Raw genomic sequence first — 16,895 nt, forward strand, 5'->3', positions numbered from 1 at the left:
TAGTAACACTTTAAAGTATTTTAATTCCCATCACAGGTTAGATTTAATGGGAATTGTTCTTCAGGAACACACTCAATTTTCTGCTCCACTCCAGTCAAAGAAATGGGCAGCCTAAACTTCCTTTGTTCTCGGCAGCATTCATGCAAGGGTGATGCACTTTATAGCACAAAGAGCAATATTAAAACCAGCTCCAAGTTCAGATGACCAAGCATTGCCACAAATATTTTGAGCATTTTCTGTTCTGCATATCTTGTGAAATCATCACAAATTTCTTTTATTTTCAAAGCACAGACATTTCCTCTTCAAAAAGAAGTAACATGCACAGATAATGATAGATGACAGTACCTTCAAGAACAAAATGTTCTTAAAGCACCAGAAAATGGGGAGGAAAAGCAAAACGAATTTCTAATAGCTTTCATAACCATTATACCTTTTATTTACATTTAGAAAGATAAGTCATGAAACTTAAAACAATAAAACCAAATGCAACTTGTACAGAAATCTTTTAAATTTTTTTTTTATTATTTATCACACATTAAAAAATGAAACACACTATACAAATGGTTTTTCATAGCAGATTACACATGGGTCCATTCAGACTCGCTCTCCAAGTGCTGCCAACATGTATAAGTGCTGCCTGTGATGGCAGCTGTTTATCATATAGCCAATGTATTGATTTAAATGCAGTAGCATGCAACCCTTAAACGAGAAGGGTCTGATTCCTTTCTGTTCTTAAATTAGGTTAAATGGCATTGGTGTCCATATTTACATACTTGAAATGTATCAATCCTGAGCAGTTCTGATGTAAATCTGAGACTGGCTGATGGAGTCCTGGTCTCAGTCATTAAAAAGGGAGGTCCAAATGGCAGCAGGGTGGCTGCTATGAAGTTCTGTCGCTTTCATTCTTTCCATCACATACCTACTTGCCGAGTGTCACACAGTCAGGTCATTGCTAATAAAAATGCTAAGCCAAGTAACTGTAGGTGTCCTTCTCACCATCTACACGTTCCAAGTATTCCTTCTCAATGAGGATGTCGATGCATTTCTGTGGGAGGAACAGAACAGAGGTAAGCTGTGGGACACGGGCATAAAAGCCCCTCTGGGGTTGTTCCAAACTTTGATTTTGACCCCCCAAGGGAGTTCCCTGGCAAACAGGATGGGAATAGGCAAAGGACACAAACCACAGCAGTTCACTCTCCTCTTTGTGACCACATCCAAGCAGAAGGCTTTGCTAATCCACTAAACTGAACTGCACTTACTGGATGTCATTCCAGGGGTGTGATTGGGAAATCATCAGCATGCTGAACAACTTCATAGTAAGACAGCAAATAAAGAATTACACCAAGGTGCAGAGAGCTTATGTAAGGTCATGAAAGAGCAGCAGCAGCAGTGAGGGACTCTCTGTGTAACTGCCCTGGTGCCAGTTTATGCAACTGCTCTCACTGCCTGTCCTTTGCCTCACCTACCCCTTGGTTGTGGATATAAAAACTGCTGGTGAGCTCACTTAAACTGATGAAGAAATTAATATACATAAATGAATAATTAATATAATCAATATAATTATGAGTAAATAATTAAATACAATGCCCCCTTCCCCAACATTTTTACTGTAAAGGAAAGCAGGAAACAGGAACAAAAGGTAAGCCTGGATCAAGGGCAATGGTAAGCTGACACTGATGTAAAAAGACACAATCCAGCGACTATTTTACCACCACTGCCAACAACGTGAAACACAGATAGTACCCTAAGAGAAATGCAATATGTCTTCTTAAAGTATTTCCTACTTGCAACTCAAAAAAATCTGTCCTTGCCCATCCCATCTCCATAGCTTTCCTTTTTAATTCAGAAGCAAGTGTTTTGTCTGTGTAGATATCCTCCTCACCTCCCGGAATCCAGGTTCAGAGATGTGGGTCTCACATACCTTAATTACAGGAACTCGTGGCTTGAACCTTGAGGACAGCTGTGTTAGCACTTCTCCAAGCAGTTGCTGGTGTTTTAGAACCTTCCTCATTTTCATGATTCTCACAATAGCAGCCTGCACAGCAAAGTTGGGAAGGTGTGTTTAGGAGCACAGTACCTGTCCCTCTGTGCAAAGCCATTTCACTCCCCTAGGTGATGTCTGCCCCTGCAGAAGCACCACCACCACCTCGAGCACCAGACAGGAGAAGCTTTGCCCAGTGTCAGCTACTCACACAGACTTCAAGGACTCAGAGTCTCCACAGCACACAGGCATCAAAAGTGGTTTTGACACATGAATTTTTAGAACTGTGCTTACAGTCAGTCAGTCATAATAATAATAGCACCAACTGGTAACAAGAGCCACACAGAACTGCTTGTGTAGCAAAAAGCCTTCTTTATATATTTACCCTTACTGTGACACTGTCTTAGTGGTACTTCTGTATTTCCTTCCCCTGCCTCTCAAGTGGATTCCAAATGAACTGATATAAAACCAATGCTGATTTCATACTACCTGGGTATTACTATCGTTTTACTATTCAGTTTTCACCAAGGACAAGGTCTGGTGAATGTGTATTCAAGGAAGCCAAACACTCATCAACATCAGGTACGAACAGTGCCTTCCTCCAGTTTCTACTACAGACTCAAATCACCTTTAAGAATATTTTAAATACATTTTTTGAACTCTAATGTAGTTAGAGCATGTTGTCTTCCAGTAAAAATTAGGAAAACCCTACAGTAAGCTTCATAAATTATTACACACATGTGATTGAGTTCATGACAGCATTCTGCAATAAAACTCACCTGAATCAGTAGTTTCCTGTCTTCCTCTATATTTTTGTGTGTAGTTTCTTGCTCCTGCTTCTGTTCAGTCTTCATTGGCACATTGATGTTTACCCTTAATTTTTTGCTGTAAAGAAAAGCAGAAATTAATGAACAATAATTAGACTGTTTAAAAACCTAAGAAACAGAAAAAACATCAAACAAAAACCAACTCCAAAATAAAAGCCACAGCACCATGATTACTTTACAACAATACAGGACTTTGGCTCTTCTGAAAACCTGAGATGCTCTTATTCAAGTTAAAAAAGATTAAAATAAAAATAAAGAATGCCCACAACCAACCAATGAAACAAACTAACTTTCTGGTATCTCGCAGTTTACTGAACCCATCCTAGTGATCTGTGTAACTAGCACTGTACAGTTACACTGTATTCAAAATATTTCTGTGTGTGGTAAGAAGTTTGGAGTCAGTGAAGGGGACAAAGGAAGGCAATGGAAACAATCTGATTTACAGAATTTCTGATTTACAGACAGGATTCTGACTATAATGTGGAGAAATCTGTTTGTTCTGTGGAACTGAGCTCTGCCTTTCTTTCACAGGCTCCCTGGCACTGACAGCTGTGCTGAGGTGAGCCCACTGCCACACGTGGCCACTCAAGACAAGGTCCTGTGTCACAAGTGGGGAGCAAACCTCAGCACCAGAGCACCAGGGAGCACAGGGCTCTGCTCAGCCTGTTTGTTAGCTGCACTGTTATTTATTTAGCACAGTGCTCTCCATCATAAATTGGGAAGCAGCTGCTGCACAATGCAGCAACCCTGAGCTGTTTCCATCACTGCATTAATGCAACAGACCATGAATTCTCAAACCTTTAATTTGGTAAAGGGGGATAGAGAGCAGATAAAGGGTGAAGTACAAGGAAAGGTTTTAAAATGTTCTTTCACCTGAGACCTTATCTTCACAAAGCACTGAACTCCTCAGTGAATTTATGTGTGTTTATATCTATGCTCTGGTAAGCATGATAAGAAGTACCACAGTGCTGTAAACAGCTTAAAATACACAACTGCTTAAAGTAAGTAATAAAACCTACTGAAAATTGTGTTTATTAAGTCTTCAAATCACTGTATACACCGTGGTTATAAAACAAGCCTGATCTTCTCATGTTAGCAGTAGTGGATGAACATTTATGCTTTGACCTTTGTGGGTCACTGGACACTACTGTAACCTTATAAAATATCATGGATTTGCTGAGTCCTTGTGAGTAACACCTTGGCAAAATGGCAGCACTTGAATGAACTATTCAAGAACTGGACAAAAATTGAGGAACAAAAAGGACATATGAAAATACATCAGGCCTTGACTTTTTTTATGACTTTATGACAAAGTCAAAGCCTAAGAGCTGAAATCACACCCATCTCCCACCACTCATGAGCCCTCTCCCTTCATGCTGGTACATATTGGATCTACATTTGAATTGGCACTTGAACCCCAAAACTTTCATCCCAAGTATATTAGGTTTCACCCAGATTTTGAAAGCAGAGGAGGATGCTACTCATTACATCTAAGTGATTCATGCTGCTTACTTTTTGTAACCAAGATACAGTTTTATTAAAGTATCTGGTTTTAACTCCACTTCATCAACATTTGCATTTTCATCTTCCAAAACCTGCAATAAATAAACAAACAAACAAGTAATAAATAGTCTAACATATTTCACTGTATGTTAAGCAGGTCATGAGAAAGCAAGAGTACTTACAAGCAATTTTGATTTCAACAGTATCTGTAGAACTTGTGCCAAGATATCCTACAAAATTATAGAAAACATTATCAGTGCAGATAGACAGCACCTTTGTCTAACTTAAAAACTTGAACAAGAATGAACATACTTAGACTAAGAACTAATGAGTGCAGAACACTGCAAAATGAGGGGGCAAGAAAAAGCAGTAAAAACTAAGTTCACAGAAATAACACCCAAAAAGGACATTGTTTTATGGCGTATTCCCCCTTGTGGTTGGTCAAATACAATAAAATTCTTGAGAAATACTAATTCCAAACAAGAGATCTTTCCAGTTGCTGCTTTAGGAACTATTTTGAAAGCAGACTTATATGCCTAAGAAATAATTTTTCCCAAACCATGCAAATATATATACCATGGCAAGCTTAAACTTCAGAAAGCAAGCACTCTCTGCTTTCTGATTAACATATTTTTGTTTTAACAGGGATCAGTTCTGGTTGCTGTTGCTGGTTGCTCACTCAGAAGGCTACTGGCAATATTTTGTGCAGGCCTGCAAAGCTGCTCTTTTACTACAGTCTGTAATAAATGGCAACCCCCTAAGACTTCTGGGTTGCTGTAATCCATCAGCAACAATAATTTCTAGGTATGCATTTCTAGAAGTAAAGATCCTAGTGAAGAGGAATACCTAACTTTCCAGAAGTCAGAGCAGACTTGATTCAAACCTACTGCTAAAGGTCAAATAAATGTCAAATTGTGGGCCATAAAGCCTGCTTGGGAAGAAAAGGAGGGAACCTTTTCCACAGGAGAGAGCTGGCCAATGAACTGCAGATTTACTATGTTCATGTAAAAAAGCCTTGAGATATAAAAGAATGACAGATGCATAGATCAATCATTTAAGGAAAATGCTGGTTTTGCTAAAATGTTGTCTTTTAACATTAAAATGTATGCATTGAAACACTGAAAACTTCTACCCAGAGCTCAGCAGGAAGCTAGACAATTCACTCCAGTCATGAGCAGGAATGTACATGCACTAAGACTCATCAGAAGACCAGGCAGTTATGACTACAGGAAAGTAAACCAGGAAAGTGAATTGACCAAGAATAGAGCACATCTGTCTCCTTTGGGACAGAAGCTGGTTCTGGCTCCAAGCATGTGTAATCCAAATTTCTTATGATAGCAGGAAGAGCCCTGAAGACCAAAACAATTGCTCACAAGAGTGTGGTAAAACATGGAAAGTCACTACCATTTTTATTTGAGTACTGTCTGTCAGCTGCTGCACAGTGTAGGCATCTTCTGTGTTGTACTGCAGTAAAATTGCCATCTGGAATGTGGATGCCTGACAAATCCAAAAACAAAGAACACAGGGGAGAGGGGGGAAATCAAAAAATGAGAACTTACAAACACTTTCTGAATTTGAACAGCCTGAAACACACCAGTTAAACACACACACTGGAATATTTGGACAACAGAGAATACCCAAGTTGTGCTAATTACAAAAAAAGAATCAAATGTTGCTTTTACAACCAGAACTCCCCCTTCCAGCATTATCTAAACAAAAACCCCAGGATTAGAATCATTTAGCTTGCTTCAGACATTCCATCAAATTGTCTATTATGGCATCAAAGCATTATCCTTGTATTTGCCAATATCGTTTTAAGTTGTTTTCCTCTGTCACTCCAACTCTTGCCCATTTAATCTGCACTATACCCAATACAGACTGCTGAATTCATCCTCACAACCCTCCCAACTCCAGCAGAATAATGAAACCAAATTTATACACCACGCAGCTCTCAGTAGCTGATCCATCTCTATCATCACAGGGTTAATCTATGATGACAAGGTCAAAGTCTGACACTATCTTGTTTCTTCTCCCATCTACTTTTTGAGAGAAAGCAGACAGGAAAGTATAAGCAGCATGAGATCCTAGGCAAAGAGGTTGCATTTATCTCAAAAAATGCATTTCAGTACCTGTTTAAACCACAGGTGATGTGTTCCATTTCCTAAGTCAATTTTAAACACAGATCTTTAGCATCAGTATAGTAAATAAAATAAATATATATAAAGGTTCTACTGGCTGCATGCAGTCCTCTGAAAACAGCCATCATCAAGTGTTTCTATTGGTATGACTTGTCCTTACCTGTAATGTGTATCTGTTTTTGAAACAGTTGGTAACCAATTCCCCTTTGGACAGCTGATACAACCATGTTAATTTTCTTCCACTGTGACGACTGGCATAAAATGCAGTAAATCTCTGATAGCTCCGTTCTAACTGTATAAAAACATGAGTAACAAACAAACAAACAAACAAATAAATAAATAAATAAAGTATTATCTACCTTCCTTTACCATTACTAGAACATGTTATGGAATCAGATCTGATCACCCTCAACCACCATGTTGTCTAAATAGCCTGAATGGAAACTCAAAGTATTCAAATTTGGCAGACTGGATGAAAAATTTCTCTCTGTTATAAATTTCTCCTTTAAAATATCATTAACAGTACAAATGTAAACAGCATTTAAGGTTCATTCTTCCTTTTATGAAACATTAAGCATGGCTAGAAAAGCAATTTGTTTTAACCACCTTCATCCTCCAGGAAACAGCATTAAATTTATTTCTCATGTTAAATATTCATGTCTTTTTTCTGGATAAGCACTCAGCAGAAAACTGATTATAATATCTAAAGATTTTACTGGGCAAGGCTGAAGCAATGGTATGAAAAGGTTTCTTAAATTACGCAAACCCAGAAAAATGTACTAACAAAGATTTGCTTTAGTTGCTGTTGAGTATTTTGAAGAAAGATTCATTAACCAGGGAGTTTTCATGGGAAAGATACGAAAACACAGCTTTCACACAGCTCCCTCCTACTACCTTATCCAATTATCTTGTGCCAAATATCCTCAGGCCAAATAGGCAAATATCAGAGACATTTATAGCCCTCTCTGATACACAGCAGAATGGAAGGAGACAGCCTTGTAAAAAAATTTCTCTCAGGATCATTCCATGCTCAGATGAACCAAGAGCAAGTGCCTCACCTCAGATGGCAGAGCAAATGTGCAGGACTGCTGGAACGGCCACGATCCAGAGCTCAGCACCTGGATGCTGAAATCCACTGAAAGACAGGAGAAGAGGATCAGCTGCATTATCCCACTTTCTCCTAACTCCCTCTTCACACACAGTCCCAGTTCTTACACAGACATGTTTCTGATTCATGGTCAAACTAACATGGTAAAAAATCATTAAGCACTATTTTATTTTTGTCAGAGCATAACCAAAGCTGTTCATGAGAGATGTCCTTGCAGCTGGAGAGCTTTAGATTTACTGTTACAGGCACTCAATCTTCTCTTATTTGGAGAAGTTATTATTCTGTTTCTATCCCTACAATGTGTTACAATTTTCCCACTTCGGTGTTAAAAGAGAAAGTGTTCATCATCACTCCACAATACACAACTGCAAGAACAGACCTTCACACCTATACTTGTAAGGTATTTTGGTCAAGTCAAGTACAAACAATATAAAAACTAAGTAAAATTTAAACCTGATGATACCCAACTCTAATTGTAATCCAAGAAATATTTATCAACTCTTGACAGAATTTGGTTCAACGTGCTTCAGTTGAAAAGGAAAGCATAAAAAGGTGACAGGGGCATCTAACAACCTGGAAAACAATATCCTTAATACTTTCACATAAGTCTAAGTATTAAACAGTTAAAAATCAAAACTGTTTAAAGAAAAACATCTCTCCAATCAAGCATAAGAAAAGGGAAAAAAAAGACGAGACAGTATTCAACTTAATTTAGTTATGTACCTAAATGTGAGCTCTAAAATCAGGAGGAGGCTACTCAGAAAACACATAAAGAGCTACTGGAAGACAAAGAACAGACCTAGAATTTAAACATCCCAGCTATCATGGTCAGCACTCTAATTTGTGGCAATATGAGTAAGTCACATATTTCCCTCACACGCTTAGTTCTGCAGCAATAAGAGGAAGCTATAGTATGCAATAGTAACTTAGGTAAAGGTGCTACTTACAATCTAATGGTTCTGAATTGGTCAGGTGCTTTTTAAACTGCTCATTCAAATCCTTGCTTACACCAATGTCTTGGAACATCCGCTGCAGCTTGGAGGTATACTCAAAACCACAAGCTTGCTGCATTTAAAAGCACAGATACATCAGCAAGACACATATTGGACATTGGCTAATGAAAAGAACAAAGTGTTGGAACTTATTTCCTTAACAGAAGATGAACAAAGTTCCATATTTCCCTTCCTTAAAGTGCCCATCCCCCCTGGAATATGAGCTTTACCTGCCATTGAAAACTGACAAAAATTTTGTTTAAAGATTAAGCAAAACACAATGAAAGACTACTCAAAGGGTAGTCAACTGTATTTTGCTTAACTCTGCCTAAATATGGCTAATGAGTTATGGTTAATGAGTACTTTTCAGTACTCATTCCTTTGAATAATTAAATCCATGTCATTAATTTGGCTAAGAATAATTAAGCTTAGCTCCATCAGGCATGCACTAGAAGTTCCTATGATTTAAAAAAACAAACAAAAAAACCATAGGTTGTGTATTTTTCTGTGTATAAAAATAAACAAATGAAAGGATGCATGTCAATGCTTTCCAAAACAGCGTGAAGATCTGCAAGGCAATAAATCATGGGACAGTCATGGAATACTCACTTTTAGTTTGGAGATCATGCTTGCCTCAGCATCATCACTAGCACTGTTTTGATGCACAAGTCTCTTTGCCAGCATTTTAGCATAGAATTTTTGAAACACATCTTTATCCTCAATGTACTTGAAGACAACCATCTGGAAAAGCCAAGATAATTTGTAAGGGAAAAATATTTAAACATTTGTCTTGAAAAAGATGTAGCAGGAACTACTTGATTTGCACCTAAATTTTAAAGATTGGGAGGGTTTTTTTTGGCTTTTTTGAGAGAGGGTGGAGGGACTGGTGGTGTTTGCTTTAAATATGAATACTATTTTAAAACAAGAACTGTATGTTCCACATGTAGAGCATATTACATATATGTGGATATATGATGATATAAAAAGATGTCATGGAAATGATACATTTTATATGCATATATGGATTAAGCAAAAGCCTAACTTCAATATAGCCACTTTAAATCTGCCATAAAGAGTTTTTTAATAAAGCAAATAAAATAACTTTTAATATTTTGTATGTATTTATAGACATCTTACCACTTGATTGAGTGTATCTTCCAATTCTGCTTCTTCTGGATTCTTTGAGCTGTAATTAAAGAAGTGCCATTTTTAATGAGTCCCAAACCAGTAGAATTAAACCAACATATGGATGCATATGGAAGCTTCAGAAATCAAAGAATGCAAATTTGAGTAGTTCTGGGATCAAAGGCTCTTTAAAGAGAAAACAATGTAATGAAGTGAACAGTTCACTGCTCCACCTGTCAGCAATTCTGAGGTTCCCAAATGTCACAGGCTGAAGTCTTGGACCATGACTTGCTTGGGACTTGCTGGTAGCCTGGTATTTTTCAGGATTTATGAGCTTAAACATGGACCTCTCTCTTCCTGCTGCTAGATGCTATCTTTATTTCTTATCTTAGGTAGTACAGTGAGAAGAAAACAGCTCACAGAGCTAGGACTTGACTGGGTAAAAGCTCAGGTGGCACCACATTGCCACATTGTCTTCCTCCATCTCATGTTTGCCCACCAGGCAGACCCCAAATCTACCCTGCACACAGTCAGTATTTGTAAAGGAGAAAATAAACCCTTTGCTGAATGAAGGAGGAGATGGGAAAGAGAAAAGTGAGCAAGTTCTCCCATTTTTGGGTTGTTTGGTGGTGGCTTTTTTCCCTCCGCCAAAACGACTAGAAATGGGACAAAACTGACACCAATCCAGTATGAACTGAACTGATACCAACTCAGGGTATGAGCTGCTGAATCATTTAAAGCCAAATACCTTTAATTAAAATATGAACTATGAAAGGTTAGAAAGCAGTTTTTCTCCTCAATTTCTGCCCAGATAGAAGAAGGTATAGAAAAAACAAAAGGAGGGAAGCAACAGTTTTAATGGAAAAAGGGAATGTGCATCTCTTTCACTTTACAAGATACAACGCAATTTAAGTTTTTCAGTGTAAAAAACCCTACCTCCTTCAGTTTTACTGAAAAACAAAAATTTAAGATTGCTGTAAGGCAAGAAAGGTTTGCTTATTTCCTCCAACAACACAACCTTTAGGAATGGTCCCACTGAAATTTTTGTATCCAGAATTTGATAAAATTAATTTCTTGCAAAGTCAAACTGTGCTTCTGAAGACAGTATAAAACTTCATAGGCTACAACCTTTTAAAATAAAAGCCAGCATGAAATAATCATTTGTCTTTGAGGACATACCTTTTCTTTAGTAAAGAGTCACAGTATCGTGCCAGTAGCTCTGGGGATTTACTGGATGATTGAGCCATTTTTGTTACTGCATTATTATTTATAAATCGACCACAAGCCTATAAATCACAAAAGACAGTGAAATTTTGGGAGACAATTTTTTTTATTTTGCATGGAAAAAAAACCAAACAAGTCCAGCATCTGCCACTACATGCACTTACTTTGTCTAGTGCAGCCACGAAGCCAGCATCATTGTTGAATGCAGACATGACTAAAGCGTTGTACTTCTTATGGACATCCAACACTGTCTGTACATACATTTTTGGATCCTGCAATAAGGAGAGACTGGATTTTGCAACCTGCTGACTTTCTGCTTTCTACTTCCTCCAAAATGGAGCTATTCACTGATCCAAGAGAATTTGTGTAGAGAAAGTCTATGATGTATTAGAAACATTTTGAAGGTAAACCAGTACCCAGACTAGTTCAGGTCTTATGTCCAGGACTGACTCATGTTACTGCAAGCTTTCATTTACAGCAACCTAAGTGCAGAGTGTACCACATCACACAAAAGACAACAAAGTATTTACTCAACCCTGAAAACATTTTCAAAGACTTAAACTTATTTCAAGTCACTCTTGAGAGAGATGGACAATTATAAAGTGGCAGCTGCTACAGAGGAAAATCTCTGTAGTAAGAATGTGACTGGTGTATATCCAGTAGGTACAACTTAGTACAGACACCTCAGTCATTGGCAGTTCTTAAAAACTATGTGCTCAGCACCCAGTGGCAGCCAGATGCCAATAAACATCAAGCTTACTGTACTCAGACTGAGCTCTTTGTGCAGTTACTGATCTTTGCTTCTTAATAAAGACAGACTGGAGTCAAGGAGTAGGGACAATGATGGGCAAGTAAATCATCAGGCACACAGGACAGCTACTACACAACAGGCTGGAAGACTAAAAAAGGCTGGAAGTCTTCAATTTGGAGATCAGAAGATCTTGTTGGCTAGAAGTGGAGGAACATGGCAGGGTTTTATCAGGATCCTGAAAAACATTTCCTGTTGTCACTGAAGACAGACACAGGCTACCATGGACCACCACTCTCATGCCATGCTTGAGACGAAGAACTGAGATTATTGAGAGCTTCTGAGATAAGGAATGCAAGTGGATTTGAAGGACATTCAGAAAAGTACTGATTACAAGGACTAAAAAAAACAACAAACAAAAGGCACAAAAAGCAGCCAATTTTCTGACTGAAAAGCAGTCTTGTTAATACAGTTAACAGAGACTAGAGCACAACTCCTTCTGCATTGAAGTCTAAAACAGGTGAAATGAGACAGGCTGGTATGACTATTTCTCTGCACTGACTACAGAGAAAGTGAGAAGCATTTGTTCACTTGATTATCTGTTTAGATGCAGTACAGGTAAATGAGGTTGGGAAGAATCAATCCTAAGTGTGACAGAGGACTAACAATGCAGTGATGAACAGCAATACAGTGGTGTGTGGGATATTGCAAGAAAAGGCAAGATGGTTCCCAAGGGTAACAGCCAGAGATACTGCTGTGAAAATGAAGAACAAATGTGTGGAATAAGGAATGAAAGAGAAAGAAGTGGAAACAAGAAAAAGTGTCAGAGGCTGGAAGAGTTTTGTAAATGGTTGGAGTCAACTAATACATGCAAATCTTGGACCTCCTCTCTCTGAAAGATGAAATAATTCCTGGAGAAAGAGCTTTCATTTTTTCTGGTGGCCTAATTCTTCAAGGCCTAAGCAGGAAAAAACCTCAAGAGTGATGACCACTAGGGGATGTGCAAAGCATGGAGCAGATCTGATCTCAAAATTCACAGAGACGCCTATAAATGAAACTGAAGATTCCTGAACTTGCTTCAAGATTACTTTATGATTCATAAAAGATCAACACTGCTAAAAAGTTGTGCACTTCAAACGACAGAAATGAACAACAGACACTACACCCTTCGATACAGATTACTGCTTTAGTATGAAGCTATTTTAAGAACTTCTCAGGAAAGCAGTAAGTTAAAATAAACTTTGTCAAAAATCAAAGGTAATCATGGAATCATAGCGCTTAGGGACCCACAAGGATCACCAAAGTCCAACCCCTGGCTCTGCACAGGATCACCCTGAGAATCACAGTAATGATGGTATTATCAGTGACAATGCCTGAGAGCATTTGCAAAGTGCTTCTTGAATTCCACTTTAAATAAATTTGGCAGAATCTATAGTCTATCCTGATCTTGCTTTGTGCAGTGTTTCACTCTTTCTTTCCCCCTGGAAAACACCATATTGTGCATAAAGAAGAAGGCTGGCAAAGGGTTTAAAAAACTTCATGTTGCCAAGATGCAACCCTAATCAATACAGAATCAAGTTTGAAATTACAGTTATGGGATAAAAATTGAAAAAGCAGCCTTTCCAAAGATCTGATCTCCTCCTTATAATGTGACCTTTCCAACCATTTCAGTTCCTTCTTCTTCTTCTATTTCTCATGCTTTTCCAAACAGAATAAAGACATTATCAAAAAACTCAAACCAACAGAAACTTTCTCTAGATAGTCCCATCCAAGTCAGAATTCCTTAAGATGATGAAATAAATGACAGTTGACTGGAGATAATGCTTCTTGAAACAGGGGACTTTCAGGTGTACTTGCATTGTAAGTGTTGGGTGTTGTATTTGCACAGCCAGCTTTCCAAGCAGCATGACATCCTGACAGAGAGCAAAATCTCAGAAGGAAACTCACCTTCCCTCTCAAAACCAAACCAAAACCGAACCAAAAATCCCCACAACCCACCCAAACCAAATGAAAACAAAAAACACACCCCAAAGACCCCCAAAATTTAAACAGTCGAAACAGAGTGATGCAAATTTTGTTTTAAACCTTCTACCAACATTTGAGAATTGCCAAGTCCTTACAAATTCAATTAGTGAGAGGGAAAACAAACAAACTGGAAGTTTTATCAGGAAACATTCACTATCCCCTAATGTAAAAGTGGCAGCATACAGAGACTTGTTTTGATGGGATACTTGCATTTAGTGCAGCTTCTCCACATTTCTCAATTGCAGCTAGACCCTGATTATGAATGTGAGTTTCCAAAAGTTTTTTTAGCTCTCCAAGGCCATCCTGGATTCGAGATACAAGGTTATACATGCGACCCAAGTCTGTAAAAGACAAAAAAAAAGGAAAGCTAACATCTCCCATCTGTACTGCCTATTACCTCAATTTCTCATTTACAAGCTGTCAATAGGAGCTAAACATCCATTGTCAACAAAAACACATATGCAACTGCTCCTGTTAAAAGCCAGAAAAAACAACAGTAAACAATTATACAGCAAACCTTTGCACTTACCTGGAAAGCTAACACTAGTTAAAGAGAAAACAACCTGTTAGACTAGGATCTACTTTTTACCTTCACAATGCAACAAATCTCAAGAATAAAAACCTAGCATTTGAATGGTAGAAAAATTACTTCTGATTTTTAGTTTTTGCAGTTTTAAAGCAATGATTTAAATATGGTGTTAAACCTCTCTTATTTAAGTAACATTTTGAGGTGCTGCCATGAATTTGAGACTCTTATTAATGTTACTGCTGGCTGTGCTACGAGTATAACACTTTCCAGCTGACCACTGTTCTTTAAATCTTATTCTGAACAGGTCAGTTCTCAGATATCTAACATTACTTGTAGCCCTTTGCATATCAACACTTTTACTTTGGGCAGCATCAGTGGTAACAGTTGGAAATTTAAGGCAAAATGTTGATATGATCTTAGCAGGTAAACTGAAACATTATAAATCAAATTTCCTTCAATAAAGCAGTCAGTAAAAGACATCTCTTCAAAAAAGGAACAACTTTAAATGACTGATTACCAGTAGTAATAATTGTATCTAAAAGAAAAAGAGGTTTTGAAAAGCATTACAATAGAACCAATGAAGGTAAAACTGCATGCCATTTCATGTATGTTAAGGCTTCATATTAAAATCTCACCAGTTTTCAGCCAAGACTTTCCAAATCAATTAGCAATTTTGGAAAGTCTCATACTGAAGAGGGTTTTGGTTTTTATGATTTAGTTTCAAAGGACAGATACTTTGTATTTTCTGAGAGTAGAATTCTTAAAAAAAAAAGCAAACATTGAATTGGCCATAAACCAGGTCCACAAACCTGCCAGTCACCTCTTGCAATCTTGCCCTCACTGAACAGGCACTCCAGTCAAACAGTAAACAATCAGATTATTTACTGTAAACTAAGGAGCATATTTCACCTTGTGGAACACATGGAAAGGTTGACAGCTCTTCCCAGGTGCAAGGACTTCTCTGAAGGGCTTGTGAGCAGTTTATTACACCAGAGGATTATCAGATTAAACAAAACAGAGCAATCAATGAGCTGGTGCTCTACCTAACTCTGAAACACAACAGAGTTTGACACCTTCTAATACTGAAGGGATGACAGTTCAGTTAGGTTTCTGTATAACACTTTCCTTTCCTTAAAACTTTGTCAAACTTAAACTTGCAGATTTGAAAATGAAACCTTTTTTTTCTCTGTGAAAAACCATGATTGCAACCTGATGTTAACTTTTATAAGAACATATGAATAACTCACAGAATTTTAGAAAAAAGGTAGGAAACTAATGCCATGCATAGATACAACAAGCTGCTGCTGTATTTACCCACAAACAAGTGTTCACAGGTTGGTTTACAAGAATGTCTGTGTTAGGGGAAATAAGGCAGAGATGCTACAAAGTCTCATGGAAGATTTGCATGGTAACTCCACCTACATCATTACAGCCTTCTCCCAATAAACCCAATTATTTCCTACAGGTATTATACTGATGTGAGTATGTAACACATAAGAAATGTGTCCCACAACCTTTTTAACCAGTTTATGCATTAGTTGCGCAATGGATTAAAAAGTTACAGAACACCAACAAGAGTGGCCTGTAATATGATAATCTCAAACACAGTTTGCATGGAAGGACCTCAAAACCAGTGCATTTTCCTTTCAAGAGCAAAACAATAAATATTTTAATAAAGAGCAACCTTTTATTGTAAGTTTAGGATAGCCAAATATAATATGGTTATGCTAGTATATCACAAATTGGAGAATGAACTGATTGCTGTGATTAAAGAGTGAATTATCAGACTGTCACTGAAAATACATTTTCTAATCTTGAAACCTCATGAATCTTAAAAAGGGCAAGGGAACTGCTACAATTTCCATAAGTGAAGCTTGATAACAGAAGAAAAAATATTTTGAAAAAGAAGAGAAAAATTAAGCATTTTAGAGAAAGTCTAGTTAATCTTAGAAATAATCCACATGAAACTAAACCCAAAGATACAGAACTAGACAGTGCCCAAGACACAAGATACTTCTTTTCCTTTTTACTCTGACAAACTTATGGAATTGCATCACTATGGTAAGTGATTGTACTAAGGGCTCACATAAGCCATGAGCTTGATAAAGTAGGAGGAAAGAATAAAAGTCTGTGAAGGTGTCCTATGTTCAGAAAAAAATTTTGTTCTATTGCTATTTCATTTGTCAAAAGTAATTTATTAAGTCATTTCACAAACCAACACCCATTAAAATCTCTTCTAACTATGGAGTAAATATTTATAAACACAAACAACATCTGACTCAAATACTAGTACAGATTATTTACATTTGAATCAGCTAACTTCTGACCTACTAATCATGCTCAATTGCCCTTTTTGATTTCAAAGCATCTTTTCATTATCAACATGACTATTATAGATAGTAATAATTTGTAGTTGCTATTTTAAGGACAATATACAATGAGACAGAGTCATAGTTACAATTTAAAACTCTCAAATGAACAATTTTATCGTTAGTAACCTAACCACAGCATCTCTTTCATTCTGCCCCTTTCAGAAGAGCTATACTGCCATACTCAGACTTGAAATACAGATTTAATTAGTTCCCCAACTGGGAAATCAGAATCATGATTCATCCTTATCGTCTGCATGATCCACAGGAATTAGTTCTGGCTGTTATTTTGTGCTCTCTATAAACTCCTGAAGAAACTAATACAA

The 16,895-nt window shown here is 37.4% G+C and overlaps 1 protein-coding gene across 2 annotated transcripts in view; it reads right to left on the reverse strand.

Annotated features, from left to right (window-relative positions):
• Window positions 1–413: 413 nt before the first annotated feature.
• The window catches only part of CUL1 (cullin 1), a 52,121-nt gene continuing 35,639 nt past the window's right edge, over window positions 414–16,895 (reverse strand). The window contains exons 8-21 of one of the 2 annotated variants that reach the window (XM_059479896.1): window positions 13,882–14,012; window positions 11,063–11,170; window positions 10,854–10,960; window positions 9,687–9,735; window positions 9,159–9,290; window positions 8,505–8,622; window positions 7,508–7,584; window positions 6,610–6,741; window positions 5,716–5,808; window positions 4,494–4,541; window positions 4,321–4,403; window positions 2,761–2,866; window positions 1,922–2,035; window positions 414–1,045 (exon numbers count right to left, since the gene is read on the reverse strand). In XM_059479896.1, coding sequence (XP_059335879.1) covers window positions 965–1,045; window positions 1,922–2,035; window positions 2,761–2,866; window positions 4,321–4,403; window positions 4,494–4,541; window positions 5,716–5,808; window positions 6,610–6,741; window positions 7,508–7,584; window positions 8,505–8,622; window positions 9,159–9,290; window positions 9,687–9,735; window positions 10,854–10,960; window positions 11,063–11,170; window positions 13,882–14,012 — 1,379 coding nt within the window. In that variant the 3' untranslated portion in view covers window positions 414–964. Of the gene's footprint in view, window positions 1,046–1,822; window positions 2,036–2,760; window positions 2,867–4,320; window positions 4,404–4,493; window positions 4,542–5,715; window positions 5,809–6,609; window positions 6,742–7,507; window positions 7,585–8,504; window positions 8,623–9,158; window positions 9,291–9,686; window positions 9,736–10,853; window positions 10,961–11,062; window positions 11,171–13,881; window positions 14,013–16,895 lie in introns of those variants that run through there. The other variant, XM_059479888.1, reaches the window with a different exon arrangement.

This window comes from Ammospiza nelsoni, chromosome 1, assembly GCF_027579445.1.
Source record: "Ammospiza nelsoni isolate bAmmNel1 chromosome 1, bAmmNel1.pri, whole genome shotgun sequence".
Classification (NCBI taxonomy): domain Eukaryota; kingdom Metazoa; phylum Chordata; class Aves; order Passeriformes; family Passerellidae; genus Ammospiza; species Ammospiza nelsoni.